The sequence below is a fragment of the Cydia pomonella genome, chromosome 3, assembly GCF_033807575.1.
Source record: "Cydia pomonella isolate Wapato2018A chromosome 3, ilCydPomo1, whole genome shotgun sequence".
Lineage (NCBI taxonomy): Eukaryota > Metazoa > Arthropoda > Insecta > Lepidoptera > Tortricidae > Cydia > Cydia pomonella.
In genome coordinates this window covers 5593915-5611997 of record NC_084705.1, presented here as the reverse complement: position 1 = coordinate 5611997, position 18083 = coordinate 5593915, and the positions used below count along the sequence as shown (strand labels likewise).

General features: G+C 38.1%; 1 protein-coding gene across 50 annotated transcripts in view; it reads left to right on the top strand.

The window, feature by feature from the left end:
• LOC133515885 (protein tramtrack, beta isoform) overlaps positions 1-18083 on the top strand; it is a 526149-nt gene that overhangs the window by 2660 nt on the left and 505406 nt on the right. The window contains exon 5 of one of the 50 annotated variants that reach the window (XM_061848480.1): positions 17294-17962. The exons of the other annotated variants lie outside the window; for them this stretch is intronic. Within the exon in view, the coding sequence (XP_061704464.1) occupies positions 17294-17583 (290 nt within the window). The 3' untranslated portion in view covers positions 17584-17962. Of the gene's footprint in view, positions 1-17293; positions 17963-18083 lie in introns of those variants that run through there. 50 annotated transcript variants of the gene reach the window in all.

Genomic DNA, 18083 nt, shown 5'->3' with positions numbered 1-18083 from the left:
GAGCAACGCTAACTGAAGCTGACGCGTGCGGCGGATTTCGCCTACAAATAGCACCCGCGTGCATGCGCACGCGGCGGGCGTCCGCGTCAGCTAGCGTAGGCCCATAAGGTTGGTCCACAGCGAGGACACAAGGCAACATCCCTCACTCGCAAGCCGGCTAGTGTAGACGTGCCTCTGACGAGGCTGTGCGCTCGGGCGAGGAAAACTCGCGCGCCGTCTAGGCCGAGGCACGTCTACACAGGCTGGTTGGTGCGTGAGGAAATTGCCTGGCGCGTGTGCTCGCTCTATGGACCCGCCTATTGGCATCGCGTAGAAAATCTATTTCTATTGGAGAGGCTCGCACTAGCGTCTGAACGTCTGGGTCTAATTACAATGACACCAATTTCCATAGCGCTGACTAGTTGCCGACGCTCATGACGCTTGTGGTGTGCCCTTGAGGGCCTACGCTAGCTAGCGCGGGTGCACGGAGCGGACGAGCGGGTCAACGAAAAATAGAATGAGCAACGCTAACTGAAGCGGACGCGTGCGGCGGATTTCACCTACAAATAGCACCCGCGTGCGAGCGAACGCGGCGGGCGTCCGCGTCAGCTAGCGTTGGCCCTGAAGCCCGTCACTGAGCGATAATATACCAAGAGATAAAGGCATTTCACGATATATTTATTCTACTAAGTGCCAGTTGCACCAAACAGTTAACAGACTGATCAACGTCACGTAACAGAGATCTATGAAACTTCCCATACAATAAAATTTAGCGAACGCTTTAACGGTGACAGACGGTTTGGTGCAACCGACCCTTAGACTGCTACGAAGTATTTGACGCTGACTGTACATAAGCGCCAATTACATGCATACTTCCCGACATCGGGCCCGAAATGGTGTAATCCCATCTGTGCTACCGCCATACGGGCACTGGGTGCCTACCGGGAAAACCAAAATTCGCAAATTGCGGGGATATTTCTCTTTTACACTAAAACAATGCCCGCAATTGACGAACTTCGATTTTCGCGGTTATAGCCCTGACAATCTTTTTTCCGTTTCACGGAATATCTGCCTTTGAACGGCGTCGTTACGAATCGCGCCCACAGCGCCAAGGACTACTTGCCGTACGCTGTCAACGTAACCTGAGGGCCTCCGCTAGCTGGCGCGGGTGCACGGAGCGGACGAGCGGGTTAACGAAAAATAGTATGAGCGACGCTAACTGAAGCGGACGCGTGCGGCGGATTTCACCTACAAATAGCACCCGCGTGCGTGCGCACGCGGCGGGCGTCCGCGTCAGCTAGCGCAGGCCCTAAGTGATTTACATTTGCTTGCTTGTGCATGGGACCTTGGCGTTCGAGTGATTGTGTTTATGACAAATCGTTCAAAAGATTTTAAATTTAAAAATACTTTGTCCCTAAATTGCCAAACTTAATCAATGTTTGATATTTTTGCATATGAACCGTTATTACATTTCAAATATGTATTATGAACGGTTTGTTCCTTTATGAACGATGTACTGATATTTGGTGAAACGGAATACTCTTACTCGGTCCCGAAATCGGGTCTGATATCAGAAGGCCTACCGCGAACCACGTTCGACGTGTTGCCTCCCTGTCACGCTTACGTACGAATTTACAAGTGCGACAGAGAGGCAACACGTCGAACGTGGTTCGCGGTAGGCCCTCGGGCCGGGCACGACTAGTTACAATCGTTAACGCTCCGTAGCGTAGCGTAGTCGTCTCTCTATCAATCTTCCATATTAGTGCGGTGCGACTGTGACAGTTTCGTTTCGTTCGCCACGGAGCGTGAACGATATGCACGTTGGCTACGCGGGGGCCTAAGATACCTTGCGAACTTGCGATACATAGCTCGGTATATTACAAATACAAATACGTTTATACTAAACCTTAAATAATTAAAAAAAATGACACGTTAAATTAAAACTCGTAAAAAATAAATTAGGCAATATTAAAACTTGACGGCACTACATTAATAATTTATCATAAATTAATTTTAGATTCAATATTTTTGATATTCTGTTTGTTGGAATAAAATCAAATACTGCCCTCGAACGATTACTACTTTCAGCAATAGATGGTGCTATTAGTTCATTAACTGGATTGTGCACATAAATAATGTATCCTGTATTTTCCTAGTCCTGTGTACGAGAAATTAATAATACTGAATGAACAATTTACTTACCCTTCTAGAAAAAAAAAAAACATTCAATAACTACATTTGCCGCGAGTGGTGGTAGTATCGTTTTAAAGGTATAAGATTCTTGATATCTGTATGTGTTATTTTATTACTTTGAATAAATAAATAAATGCATGTTTGCATTGATAAAAAATTGTTTCATTTCGTACCGCCTGTATAGGCGGGAATTATTTTCATATAAATGTATTCGTCCTATTTATGATTACATTTCCACGCTTTGTCATTGCAAATGCCATGCAGAATTAACTTGGTTCGACTGTAGCTACTAATTCAATATTTACTGTAAATTAAAATATGGCATTTAAACTAGTTGATAACGGCCGTTCAAAGGATTTTTAATAAGTAAAGGTAAAATAAAAGATGTAAACTTAGATAACAAGTCTTAAAAATTAAATAAGTAAAATTAAACCTGATAACCTCACTTGAAATATTAACATTTCCAACAGATGGCGCCAGTAGTACTATACTGAGAAGCGTTATATGTTAAGCAATCAGTTTTGTTTATTAGGAAAAGGATATTAAAAACAAAAATCATGAATTCATTTTTTTGTTCATTATTATTATAGTTTTGTTGGAATAAAATCAAATATTGCCCTCGATAGATTACTACGTCCAGCAATAGATAGCGTTAGTAGTTCATTAACTGTATGGTGCACAATGTATCCTGTATGTACTTTCCTAGTCTAGTATATAATAAATTATTTAACTCTACCGAATGAACAATGTACTTCTCCTTCTTATTAAAAAAAACATTTAATAGCAATATATCTGGGTACATTTACCGCGGGGTGGTGGTAGTATTGTGTTAAAGGTATGTAAGATTCTTGATGTCTGTATGTGTTTCTCTTTAAATAAAAAAAGGAAATTAATGTTTACGCTGATATACAATAGTTTCATTTCACCGCCTGTGATACTCCGTTTTATTAAAAACTAGCTTCTGCCCGCGACTTCGTCAGCGTGGAATGATGATGATGATAATTGATAAAAACTTGTTCTTTTTTTTATACCACGACGGTGGCAAACAAGCATACGGCCAGCCTGATGGTAAGCAGTCACCGTAGCCTATGGACGCCTGCAACACCAGAGGTATAACATGCGCATTGCCGACCCTTTTGAAAACCTGTACACTCCTTTTTAGGGTTCCGTAGCCAAATGGCAAAAAACGGAACCCTTATTGATTCGTCATGTCCGTCTGTCTGTCCGATTATGTCACAGCCACTTTTTTCCGAAACTATAAGAGCTATACTGTTCAAACTTGGTAAGTAGATGTATTCTATGAACCGCATTAAGATTTTCACACAAAAATAGAAAAAACAAAACAATAAATTTTGGGGGTTCCCCAATAGTTCGGTACACCATACTAAATATATGGTGTACCGAACTACTTTGGTTGCTACAAACTATTTGACGCTGACTTTGTAGAAAGAAAAATTATTTAAATAGATTTTCTGAAAAACATTTATTTCGACCTCTTTCCTCTTTGGGCCAAGATTTTGTCAACTAAATGGCGATATTTGAGTTACAATGGTTTTAAGAAATTTTTAGAAACAGTTTTTTTCTCCAAAACGACACCTTGTGTTTTCCATGAACAGAAGCTTTTATTAGTTATCTACATTCTATCTAGTCCCGAGGTCTTAAATTAACCTTAGGGAGGAAAGGCACATTGGTGCACAAATAAGTTTTTATAATTTGAAAAAAGACAACGATACATACTTATATCAGAATTCATACCTTGGTGAAAAGGGGGTTACCGACGAGTAAAAATGAGTACAGTAATGGTTACCCTAAGTCGTAAGTGTACGGTAAGTTCACCTGGAAAAAGCGGGTAAGGTCGTCCTAGTATTACTTGGAGGCGCACAGTGGAAAAGAGGCTTCATCAGTTGGCATCAGCTGGGCGGAGCTGGAAGAGGCCGCGCTGGACCGTGAAAAATGGATTTCTCTTCTGGGAGCCTTATATCCCTGATGGGAGTTAACAGGATATCATTTAGCATTATCGTCACGGTAACGGTTTGTATGGGAATGCGATGAGGTCTAATCTAAGCCAGTCCAGGTTTGTTATACAATTTATTCTTTATTGCTTAGTAAAATACTATTTAAACGAAACAATATAAAATGGTTATTTGTATTACAAGGGGACAAAGTTGTTGAGGAGGGAGGGCCTTTACCAGTTGGTGTGGTGAAAACATAAAAATTATAAACAGTGCAGGAATCCTTCAGTAGTGGTCACTGTAGTCAGTGGTCAATTAAAAAAAAGATATGTAGGTGAAGCAAAATAGAAAATCGGCAAAAACATCCAGCATATAGCACCATTTCGTCACTCGAAATTCTGTGGAAAACGGCGAATTGACATTTTTGAAATACGAGCAATAGAAATTGGGAATTTAGTGGTATTTGAAGGCTTCCATTGAAGAGAGCCACACGAAATCGAGCGTTCAAAATTCAAAAATCTGTCCCCAGCTAAATAAATATTTAGATTTTTAAGACATGATATATACAAAGGTACCTAAATATGATTTAATGGCGCAAGTGTTAAGGGAGTTACTGTTACGGCACTAAAAAGGAGGTAAGTGATTATTTTTGAAAAGCCATTATGATGACATCCGTTTAATCTGATGATGGAGATTGTTCCCGATTCGCCGGGTTTTTGTTTCATTGGAAATATCTACTATATATGAAATAAGACCACTAGGTAAAGAAAGCGTTCGGCTATATTTTAGTATTGTACCAATGCCATGCTGTTATTGCACAGTAGGACATTTTCTGTAACTGAGAAATTCCGCCGAAATAAAAATCCAACCAATTATGACGGACACCCGAGGCGGCCATAGGTTTAAAATACGGTACCTACACAGTACGGATGGCGATAAAAGCTTGTTATACAAAAATTAAAACCATATTTAGAGTAGGGTAGGGACCCACTAGCAGCATTAAGATAGATCTTATAGAGATCTTTATGATTTATCCGTGTTTGGACTATAACTACTATAAGGAAATATGGCGATGTATACAAATGTCACGTATATACTTAATATCACCTCACTGGCAATATTGATTGTCCACAACTTCTTTCTAAACTTTCGTTCAATACGCCTACTCGGTCTAAAAGATTTTATCCCCCCCTTTCAGTTAAACGCACTTTATCTAATTATAGGCAAAATAGTTTCCTGTGTCGCGCAGCTCGTAACTTGAATAATAGGGTTGTTTCCATCTACAAATCTCAGGAATAAATTATTATAGATTATAAGAACATTTTAAACTACCTTTAGTGGACCTCTAATAAGCACATTTTTGTAAATATTGAATTTAAAATATCTTTTAACACGCATCACGTGACCCACGTCGAAACGACATTGAAGATTCTGATGACGTCACAACTCTGGGTTTGACAGTTCGATAAACCAAGGCCCCGTTGTCTGTTCTCAGTACAAAATTTAATACTCAAGCCGTAGCCATTTTGGTGGTGGACAACCTGTGTATGGGTGCGTATAGGTAAATGTGTGTAAACAGACAAACCGTAAACTGTGACGTCATACAATTTTCAAAGAGCGTTTTGGGCGCGAAAGCATCTATCAAAATATATTTTGTTTAACATATTTAACGCCGTTTTTAGGGTAAAAGTTGAATTTTAGTACAACGTGTGGTTAATATAGAACGTATTATAAGCGTTTAAAAAAATTTGAAACAACCCTATTTGTCGAAGGATCTAGATATTGACGTTTTTAATTGCTAAATTCCTAGTGTAAAGCGCAATCTAGTCAATCAGTGCTTTTAAATAATATGTTACAAGCAGTGATATGCTATGGAGTGTGACCTGTAACTTTAATGTATTTGAGCCCGGTCCGTGTTGTTCATCCAAAAGCGAATTTAAGTTGTTTAGCTTAGTGTATTTTCATAAATTATAAGTGTTCTTACTTATTGCTCATTTCTATTTTTTTGCTCTCTTTTTTAAATTGTAACTTTAATATATTCCATATTGTAATATCTTGTACCACATGTGCTTTTGTATCTAGTGTGTACTGTGTAATTATGTATACAGTTTCTATTTGCGAGTTCCTGTAATTGGCTCTGTATTACTATCTAAAAAGTTCAATTAATCTTTTACAGCTGTTGGAATTCCTTGTATAAATAAATAAAAATGTCTCTGTATATTTTTGACAAAGTATAAAAATGTCCACAAAAAAACGGAAGCTCGAATAAGGTGGGTCTTGCAATAAATGGAATAATAGTATTTTTTCTGCTTAATTTCCTTTAACATCAATAAATATCACTAATTATTCTGGTAGATATGTTACTTACTTATCTATAGTAGAAATGTGTCCGAGGCTTTGCTCCGTGGTCGTTAGTGCTAGAAAGCTGAAATTTGGCATGGATATATAAATCAATAAAGCCGACAAAGTCGTACAATAAATTTTTTTTTTTTTTTATATTTACTCCCCTCCCCTACACGTAAATTGGGGGTGAAAGTTTTTTTTGCTTCAACCCTACAGTGTGGGGTATCGTTGGAAAGGTCTTTCAAAACTAATAGGGGTCTTCAACAATTTTTTTTTAAATGTATATATTCGGAGATAATCGCTCCGAAAGAAAAAAAAATGTGTCCCCTCCCCTCTAACTTTTGTACCATAATTCTAAAAAATATGAAAAAAATCGTGGAAGTAGAGCTTAAGAAATACATTAATTGAAAACTATAGTGAACATGATCAGTTTAGCTGTTTTTGAGTTATCGCAAAAAGTTTCCCCGTTATAGTAAAAAGACTACTTACTACTTTAATTAGGTACTGATTATGCAAATTTGCCTATTTGTTTAACTCGGGTGAAAGGTACCATTTCATCCCTTGGTTAATAATTTACTATACTTTAAGCTCCAGTTTAGCTTATTGTGACGGAAGAGTAACTACGGAACCCTACACTGAGCGTGGCCCGACATGCTTTTGGCCGGTTTTATTCTATTTCGACTTGACAATACTTAAACGTTCTGAAGTATTGGCTTTCTAATACTCAGAGAGAAACAGAGATTTATGTTTTACACCTGTAAAACACACATTCATTTATTATTATCTTTACATTTTTATACATCGCCATATTTCCTTAGAGTCCATACACGCATAAATCATCCTTATTTGCTTACCAGTATGACAAATACATGTACCCTGGCAAGGGTGTAAACAGTTCACAATATCACAAAGTTCACTTATTATCATATTAGTTATTTATGACTTATACTTAGGTAGGTTAGGCACTAATAATTACTTATAAATTTTCTAAATTGCACTTTTAACCAAGAAACAATATTTTTTCTCAGTTATAACATAGAAAGCCTTTTCTGACTATATTTATTTTATTACCTATGATCAAGAACTTATGAAAGAACCAATTGACTACTAACTACTTAATTCCGTGGTGCAACGAAGACACAAGCAAAAAAAAAGGCTGCGACAATTGAGCGAAAAGTTGTCCTATATACAAAAGCCTAAAGAACGCCTTACGCCTTAGCGAGTGCTGCCCTCTACAGGTTCCGTACGGTTTCTTATGCATTGTAGGTGCTGCCATCTTGTGGGCTATATTGGAAGCTTAAACTTGACATTTACACTTCGCGCCAATAAACGGGGCTTCTGTGCTGCCCCCTACAGTTCATGTACTGCACGTTCTCTATAGGCTCTAGAGAGTTAAATGCAGAGGATGCCTATGTGCAAACCGGACCTTGTCCAAAGGACGCCTACGCCTATTGTCTGCGCCACGTAAGACGTAAGTAACAAGCTACAACCGAAAAGCGTACCCTACTTCTACTATCACTAGCAATATGAGCTGAAAGTCTACTTACCTGGCTTATGCCTCTAGCAATAGGGGTCGGGGAATACATGCGAGTTATCTACCGCATCCTCCTGATATCATTTTATTTTAAATTTATAATTTCGCTAAAGGAAACATGGCGAGGAAATATATAGGTCAAAACTAAAGTTTTTTTTTTTCACCTATATGCAAGAGTCATAATAGATAGTCATCAATATAGCTACATGGCAGTTTTTAGTGTTCCGTACAAAACTTTGTTCACGGAACACTTATGGATTCACTTCGGTCTCGCAAATTGGTTAACTTCGATTTTTTATATATGAAAAAAAAAAACCGCCTAAATCATATACTAAATCGTCAACTTTTCCGCCATTTCGTGTTAAAGCAAATGTAAATTTTTAAAACTTAAGTACTGCGCAAATTTGATTTAAAAATCGGAAAAGTTAATAATTTACTTACTATCGAAATTATAATTTTACAGGAACCAATGAATTTTATCTAATTATGGGTTTTTGTTGTGTAAATTGCATCCATCGCTATGCATTTAAGGGTTAAGTTTTTTTATGATAGAGAAGGCAAACGAGCAGACGGATCACCTGAGGGTAAGCTATTACTGCCGCCCATGAACACCTGCAACACCCGAGGGGTTGTAAGTGTGTTGCCGGCATTTAAGATGGGAGTACGCACTTTTCTTGAAGGTTTGAAGGTCGTCACGGTCACAGTGGTTTATTTCCACATTGGAAATGTTGTCGTGTAGGGCGATGGCAATAAGGAGCGGCAGGGATTAATCCGAACAATTCCTCGGAGCACTCCCCGATATGTATGCGATAGAAAATGCCGAGCGAGGCCACATCTCTACACAGCGCTAAGGAGTCAAGCCGATCCGAAATACGCTGGCAGTCGACAATTCGAGTCGCTCTTCGTTGGACGCGGTCCAGAGGGAGAAGCTGGTACTGGGGTGCCCCTGCCCATAGATTAGAACAGTATTCCATGTGTGGGAGCACCTGCGCCTTATAAAGCTGCGGCGGTGGGCCGGTGTGAAAGGGCTGTCTCGATCCGTTGAGCACATCCGAGCTTTCGCTCCCTAGCTAATTTGGTCTTACTCCCTAAATGGGCGCGGTACTAGCCTGTACCGCGCCCATTTAGGGTTCACTCGAGATCTTGACGCCAAGGATTCCGATACCGGCTGTGGCAGTCATCAGGGGAGTGCTCTCAAAACAAAGTAACACGACAAACTATAGCTTTTTAGCGGTAAACGCGCAAATTTCAGACACAAGTTTGTTTCGGCTCTCGATGACGTTTTCCCGAAAGATATTGGTGCGGCCAGTGTAAAAGGCATCACCTTTACTATCATCAGCATAACAATGAATGCCGCTGATTTGCAGTAAGTCATTGATATACAGAAGGAATAGCGTGGTGATTTACGAAAACTCCTAAAATACTTATTTTATTATTTATAACAAGGAGTCCCTATATACATTTTCAGACCTCTAGCATCCAAATTTGAGAAAGTCACATAAAAACTTTTATCCCTTAGTTTAAGGGTTTGGGGGGTAAAAGTTCCTAGTTTTCGATTTTTTTGTTGTTTCTGGACTAATACTAGCTTACATACCAAATTTCAGCTTTCTAGGAATTCAGGAAGTACCTTAAGGGTTTTGATGATCACCTGTGAGTGAGTGAGTCAGTGACGAAATCGGGGTTTTTAGATATCAATAAAATCTAAAGTATAAGAGCTATATAATTGAAACTTGACTTCTAATTGACACTGTATCCCCAAAATTTGGTTTATCTAGTATAATCCAAACCCAAGTTATGAGGGTTAAAAAAAAGGACGAAGCGCTTCGAGAAAAGGCCACTAGGTGCCTTGCATTTCGCTTGGCTCGGCTTGGCTGGGACACAACCGTTCCCCCGGCTTTAATCAATTCCATATTGTATAGTTAAATGATGTATTGCTTTTCATTAATTCTGTAACTACACATTAAAATAAAATCAAAATCGTCATGTGATTCGTTTAGTAGTTGTTTTATTTGTTTGACCGAATAAAGCGTACTGCGGAACGCCTGCGTTTTGTTGTCGTATCTGTGGTCGTTTACGCCGTAGGATCTATGGTTGCAATTGTGTCACTGGATGATTGTTTACTAATTTAAGAATTATTAATACATAATCTAATAATTGTGAATGATATTATGGTTTATATGAAAAAGAACAATTAAATCAGTGCCAGAGACTTCAGTGTTCAAAAAATGTTTGCTATTTTCGAGTAGCGTTATCGTTTCAGCCTTGAGCGTGTTTACGTCAAATGTTTTAAATTATTTAATGTTTTGAAGTGATATTAGTGTTGAAAATGTGAATAACGAATGTGCAGTGATGATTAATGTGTATTTGGCGTTATCTGTTGGTTTGATTCAACGCGTGAAATATGGAGAAAGTCGACAAGTAAGTTAACACGACATGTAAACGATTGCAGGTTGTCATCTCTGCTACCACCGTTAGCTTTCAGTATTTTACGGGAATCGAAGTTATCCGCCGTAAACTGTTCTAAGGGGTCTACTTTAATTAAAGTATCCTCATTCCACGCCATGTTCTTCATATATTGCGCGCTTGTTTTGCAGCTTGTAAACATAACCTACAAAATTCCACGGATCGTGTATTTACTTCTACGGAAGAATAACTTAAATTTTGATACAAATTTCTATCACTGAATCATTAAAAAATATATATTGATATTCGTCCAGCTTCTAGTCGCAAACACCAACTAAATTTTTACTACTATGCTCTATTTCACGTAAACATCTCGCAAACTAGTTAGTGTTTAACGAAACGTCAAATAGCGTTTTCTTAAATTGATCGTATATTCTTTATAAATGTAATGTCTTGGGATAAGTACGAATATCTTATGTAATGTGTAAAGCATAGGAATAATTCATTCAAGGTAAATACATGAATTATATTTTGTTACCTATAATACACATATTTATTAGTCTGAGCAATCAACTCTCTTGGATAAATACAACACAAGAATAATGAATATAATTTTTCTCATAAATATTTGTTTACTAAATCTGCATAATATGTATGCATGATAGTGATAGTGACTACCTGCATGCATGTGGTAGAGTCAGGGGCGTATTTTAAAATTTGGCGACCCCAACCAATAAGTTTCGTCGCCCCAGAAGTCATGGAAAAAACAATTTAAATAAAAGAATATAAAAATTTCATTATTGGGTCCTCCCTGCCGGATTGGCGCTCAGGCCATGGCCCGGTTGGCCCTAGGGTAAATATGCCCCTGGGTAGAGTTGTTTCAGTAATAACATATTAATTTATTATATTTCTGTAGATCTTTTTCTTTTTTAGGTTGCAATGCGAAGTGATTTGGCTACCACATTTTTATTTTTGCACTAAATTATTGTCAAATTTCAATGGGTGTATTTATGTTTAGCTTCCAGGTTGCTTGAGCTGCAACTCATATATAGGTATTGTACAACCAGCTGCAAATGTGCATAACCACTTAATGAATGAATTCCATTCATAATGTGTCCATGAAATTTTACAGCTTGCTGTACAAGTAAGAGCATCAATGATGCATCAAAGATAAAAGGAGTGTTTGTATAGTTTGTAGTAGCTTGTCTTTTTATTTGCAAGTAATACTTACACACATGGGTTTCATCTTTGAAGACCGGTCTGGCCTAGTGGGTAGTGACCCTGCCTATGAAGCTGATGGTCCCGGGTTCAAATCCTGGTAAGGGCATTTTTTTGTGTGATGAACACAGATATTTGTTCCTGAGTCATGGTGTCTACTTGTGATAACTGAAGACTTCAATAATAAAGGCTATTTACATTACATTACATTACATGGTGTCTACATACCCACAACACAAGCCTTAATGAGCTTACTGTGGGACTTAGTAAATTTGTGTAATAATGTCATATAATATTTATTTATTTATTCTCTTTAGCTTTCCACTGTATCTGCGTTTTTAACTATCTGGGTTAATGCCTTGAAGCCCTAGGCCACCCCGCCATAGCAGAACCAGTCCCAATTTCTTGGCTATGTCATCTTATTAAGAGTGCTATTAATATTGGTAGTAATTACTGTCAATGAAAACTGAATAATTTTTCATATCAGAAGAAAGTGAGTTCTGGACCAGAGTTGCATTTGATTTGGTTCTTGGCAGAGAAATTGCTAATGTTTGTGTAGGTACATCAAACTTATTTGGAATATAATTATCAGTGATCCGCACGACCCGTGCCACATGGTGTCAATGACCTCAATCACTATGTTAATATGGATATTCCCCGGGATTCCAGCATTCGAATTGGTAAAGGAAAATAATATATTCTCATTTCAGTAAGTATATAACGGGGATAAGATTAATGATTTTGTATATAATCATTAATTAATTAATCACAAAGAAAGTTACAGATAACCAGTAGGCACAATACAATATAATTATGAACTCATACAATAAATTAACATGTGTTTTACAATAAATATATAATATAACTATGTTTATAATCATTAACGTTTCACTTCTCATTTGCCTGTATAAAATTATAATAGCAAATCATAATTTTTTCGATGTTTTCTATTTTCAATCTATTTCTTTTTACATCTAAAATGCATTTATATGCCAAAAAACATCTTTCTACTTCCACTGACGTGAGTGGAGCGAATTCTTACAAGCATTCTTCATCGGTTGCGGACTTATTCGAAATTTTATCTGCATTAGTTCTGATGTCATCTAAATCAGTTCATCTAAAACACTTACAAATTGTATATGAGTGCACGTAATATTTTACAGGGTATAAAATAAAACCAAAGTTTGTCAATATTTTCTTTAATGAAAAATTATATATTTTATGAGTTTATTAAATATTATGGCTATAATATTATTATTATGGCTTCTATTTACATTGATGTGCACATATCAGCTATAAGCTGCCTGTGCATTTATAAATAATAATAATAATAAGCCCCCAGGGCAGCTTGTGGCGAGCTGAATGGGAAGTGACGTCCCTTGAGTCCCATACCCCCGAGAGTCGGCCAGGTCCCTCTCTCCGGCTTGCCTTGATTGGCCGGCTGGAGTGAACACTGAGCAGGGGCCGCAGGACTCTCACCTCTGGCTTGCCTTTACCGGCCGTCCAGAGTGGGGTGTCAGAGCTATATGCTCGCAGGGTGGAAGTGAAATTTGCATAAGACGCGAGTTGGCACAGTGGCTGCTGACAGCCACTGGGTAGAAAGCGGCGCACACCTCTCCACACCCTGAGCCGCTCACGCAATGTTGTCCCCTTGTCGCTCCGTGCGAGCGGCCGTTTTCGGGGACCCATATTGTGAGTTGGCAAGTCACCACCTGCCCATTTTGTCGTGTTTTTAAAAACATATGATCAGGGCAGGTGCCATAGTATTCTCCATAGTCCCGGTTACCAGTCCACTTGCAACTCAACCCAATAGCCCGGTTTATTTTGGTATCCTTTTTTTTTACAATAGTCCTACACTAACCGGGGCTTGTCCTTGGGTGCACTGCTATAGTGTGAACAGGGATAATCGTCGGTTGGTGTCAAATTACTTTTAGAGTAAATTGTCTTATTACAAGGGGCCTCTACGTGTTTGCTTCGGCCCCACGCACGCCTTCAAAATGCCCGGGACCACATGGTCCCGAGAATTTGTAAGAGACATACAAATAATAATAATAATAATAAATAACTCTTAATTTTTGGGAATCATGTCATGTCCATATTATTATTTCCTCTTTGAATTCCGCGGTGTGGCACGGGTCGTGCCGATCACTGATAATTATGTAAGTATGTAACAGGTATGAGTTGTGGATTACTGTAACTACACTACACTCAGTGTATGCTAGCACTTGGAAAACAACCCCACAAATCAATCTATATTATCTATTGGGTTGGTTTCTAAGTGCTAAGTATATTGCTATCTTTAGCACTTAGAAAACAATGTCAATCCCTGTGAATGTGACAGGCAAGAGAAACTGTGGCCTATTTCACATTGGGCACCGTATCAAAAGGTAATTTAATAAAAGGAATTATGATTTCCATTTGTAACAGGTTGTTTGAAGGTACTGAATTTTTTTGTACTCTACTGAGCAGGCTTTAAGATTATTATAATTTAATTTTAATCCAGGTATTGGCTGTTGCATTTATAAATGTTGCTATGTATTTTTCATGTCACTATATGATGTCACTATAAATGTTGTATTGACTTGTACAAGAGCCCTTGATGCCTGCTTGTAGAACAAGTTTTTGAATTTTGAATTTTATTCTTGCTGATTCAGGGAGATCATGATGAGGAGGTGAATTACTGTCCTTCAAGTTCAACATATATCGGATTAGGTTGTGCTCCTGGAACTGGTTATCTATACAAAATCAGTTCTGAAAATGGGAATTCCTGGTTCTCACCATACAAATTCAGTCTCGGGAGCATTTTTGAATGTACTATACCTTCAGCTGTTGGCCATTGTGCGATACAAAAAGGAAATAATTAAGCCCACAGACACTACAGCCTGGTAACATGTTGATAGTCAGATAAGGTATATTCTGGTATTTCCAAATCACATTCAAATTTTTGGTATTTCCAAAAGGGAACTTTGACCACATTTGGATTTACCCAATAACACCTTAGTCAATTTTCTGCCAACCTTTTTATTACTAATATATCTTCATTATCATTGTGGCCTTTTAGTGATTGAATCTCGTATGGCCTTTTCCTTCTTCTTCCACTCTTGTCGATCTTGGCCCGACTCATCATAATGATAATTAAGATCGAATTATTTTTTGCGTATATTGTTGTTAAATAGATAACCATTATCATCATCATCTTAAAGTCCATTACAGACTATAGGAACAGTGTCAGGTAGGGCAACGTTTTTCATGGCTGTGTAAACCAATCTACTTCATCTTCCTCGGCCCCTCATTGCTGAGGATCACAACCATGTATGCTCCATCTCCATATTGTGCGGTCATAAGACTCATAAGCCATATGGGAAACGCACTGAATGTCCCAACTGCATGCCGCCAACCACTCTCTTCACAGTATCAGACCATCTCATGGGTGCCTGCATAACCTGCCTTTCTATGTCATGCTTTTTAGACCGCATGATATGACTAAAAAAGCTGAGTGCGCATTCTTGACATATTGTAGAGAGCCGTGTGCTTATTTTCGGCTCCTCTAGGATGGACTTATTAGTTAGTTGTGTAAGCTAATATGGGAGCGGTAAACACGCCAACAAGCCTGGCAACAAGGTGTAATGTACAGGAAGATAACCATATAAATAAATCACAAAACAACTTATAAATACTCAGAGAATTTCCATCCTAGTAAGGGAGTGAAATATATATTTTGGAGGTAAGAACAAAAAAAGTAGTTGAACCCACAGTTTGTTCAGGGCCGATGATACATTATGGCTTAATTTTTTTTTTGTCACTGGTGTTACCTATCAAAACTAGTACCTACGCCAAATCTTGGGATTAGTTGTCAAGCGGACCCCAGGCCCCCATTAGCCGTGGCAAAATGCCGGGACAACACGAGGAAGAAGAAGAAGACTGGTGTTAACTATCAAGTTTTCTAATGAATTATGTAGGAACCAAATCATTATTTTCGCAAAAGGGTTGAATGCCATTGACCTTGGTTTATGTAGACATGGGCATTTCCAGCAGAACAAAATGTATCACATAGATAGTGTCATTCTGTTGTTGCCTGGGAATGAAAATTATATCTTCATCACCAGCCTACATACGTACAGTCAGCGTCAAATACTTCGTAGCAGTCAAAGTAGCCAAATAGTTCGGTACACCATATATTTAGTATGGTGTACCGAACTATTTGACCACTTTGACTGCTACAAAGTATTTGACGCTGACTGTACTTAATACTGTCAAGCAAAGTGGCGGATTAGGCAGCCTTGGCCGCCCTAAGCCTGGTCCTTCTCGAGCCTTAGGGCAAATTCGCCACTGGACAAGCAGAGGCCTTCTCTCATGCATGAGAGTGGGTTTGGCATGTCTCATACAACTTTTGAAGATTACTTTTTTTTTCAAGTACATTGTATGTATTTATTAAATTAGTTATTACATTTCAGCCGTTTTAATGACTCTGCCCACAAAGTTAGTAGTACTGGGCTAGGTGTAGTAAGTGTCAGTAAGTGTAGTGGTAGTGTAAGTGTTTGAGTATGTTCCGAAAAACTCTTTGGTATGAGCCGGGGTTTGAACCCGCGACCACCGAATTGAAAGTCGCTGGGTCACCCACGCGTCGAAAAATACAAATACGAGTAGGTAGGTACAAAAAATACAAATAATTTATTGTATGAAAGTGAGTATTAATTAGAAATGATTATTATGCTACATAAAGTGCGTCACAATCAGCCAGTGTTTGGCGTACAATATCTTCTTTCAAATGTATGTCATTGAAAATCTGATAATTTTTATGCTTATAAATGTCAAAATTAATAAAATAGGCAGATGTAAAAAAAAAAAGTTTTAAAGTTTAAGAACCACTGATCTAAGTATTCCTAGTATTTCATCAGATTCCTTTGGTTCCTGAGATTGCCCCTCTAGACATGGTGCTCTCTTAATCCCACTTGCAGCATCCCACTAACCCGAGGTTAAGCGGTTAAACTTTAACGGGTTAACCTAGTGTCTAATTGTACGGGTAACCATGGTAACTCCAGGTTTAACCAGTTAACAGTGGGTTAGTGGAATGGTGCAAGTGGGCCTTAGACTAGCAACTGCTTGGTTAGCTTATTGGTGCAAGTCCAAGGTGCCAAACAATTGTTTTTTTAATCCACGTTAAAGGAGAATTTAAATTTTAAGGTATTTTTCTTATCTAACACCTTAGGAAAATTTCTGTTTAGATACAATAAACATGGAAACCTATTTATATAGTGTCATAAAAATAATATTATGATATTAAATGAATAAACTATTTCTGAAATAATTTAATTTTATTGTTACGCTATGTTTTTATATCCCAGATTGTATGTCAGTTCGTTTGGCGAATCTGATAACTAATCTAGGTTGTATATAAACTAAAATGATAGTTGGGTTAGGGTGATTGGGTTGTAGATTTGCCATTTGATCTGTCATTATAGTATGTGGGTTATAAAAACACAGTCACCTTTGTGCTCAGGCTACTTTAATTTAACAGTACCAACATTAATTCTGTTACTATAGAGTCAGTCCAAGCTAACTTTGCAGCGACGTGTCAAGTGGATAGAAGGTGGACTAAACCAAAAAAGTCGGCGCAGAGTTAGGTGAGACGGACTCTGGACATAATTTATTAAAATTATTTTCTCTTTAGTTCTAGGATCAATAAATACCAACGTAAAACGTGAACTCCATTTTATTCAAACGAAAAGTGGGCATCTGCAGTTGATACACGACACGTACATTTTTGTGACGGATAGCGTGCGGAGCGGCAGGACGTTCTGGCGCTGTATGGAGTACGGTAAACGCTGTCGCGCCAGAATCACCTCTAAAAACAACGTCCTAAAGGTCACCAACCCCGTACATAATCACGAAGAGAACCACCTGGAGAAAATAACCCGAAAATATGACCTCGGGGAAGTAGTCACTTGCCCTTCGGTTTAGACTTGCCATCGACTCTACCCTACCCTAAAATTATTTTGTATTTATTTTTGTTTAATGTTTGCATGAGTGTCAATTATTTTTGAAGTGAGTGCATGTGTGAGGAACTTTTGTAAAACTATGAATTTTGGTTTATTAGCAATCATGCGTTTCATGAAATGTTGACAAATAGTTGAGAGAACTGAAATTTCTCATAGTGATTCAAGGAATTACGATTGGAATAGGTCGCGTGTTTAAAAACCTATTACTAACTTTGTTGTTGAGAAAAATGAGCAGTCACGATGAGTGTTTTTTAATATTAAATGTTCTAATTGTAATCAGCATTGTGATCCGTTAGCCTTAAGAGTGTAAGTTAGGACTTGAATAAATGAATTAAGACTTATGTATTCTTTACTTTCCCCTGGGGCAAAATAGCTGTGTCTCATTTGATTGAGACTGTCAGGTAGAATAAGCGTTTGTTCCATCGTTATAAGTTACCTATGAGAAAGGAATATAGTAGTAAC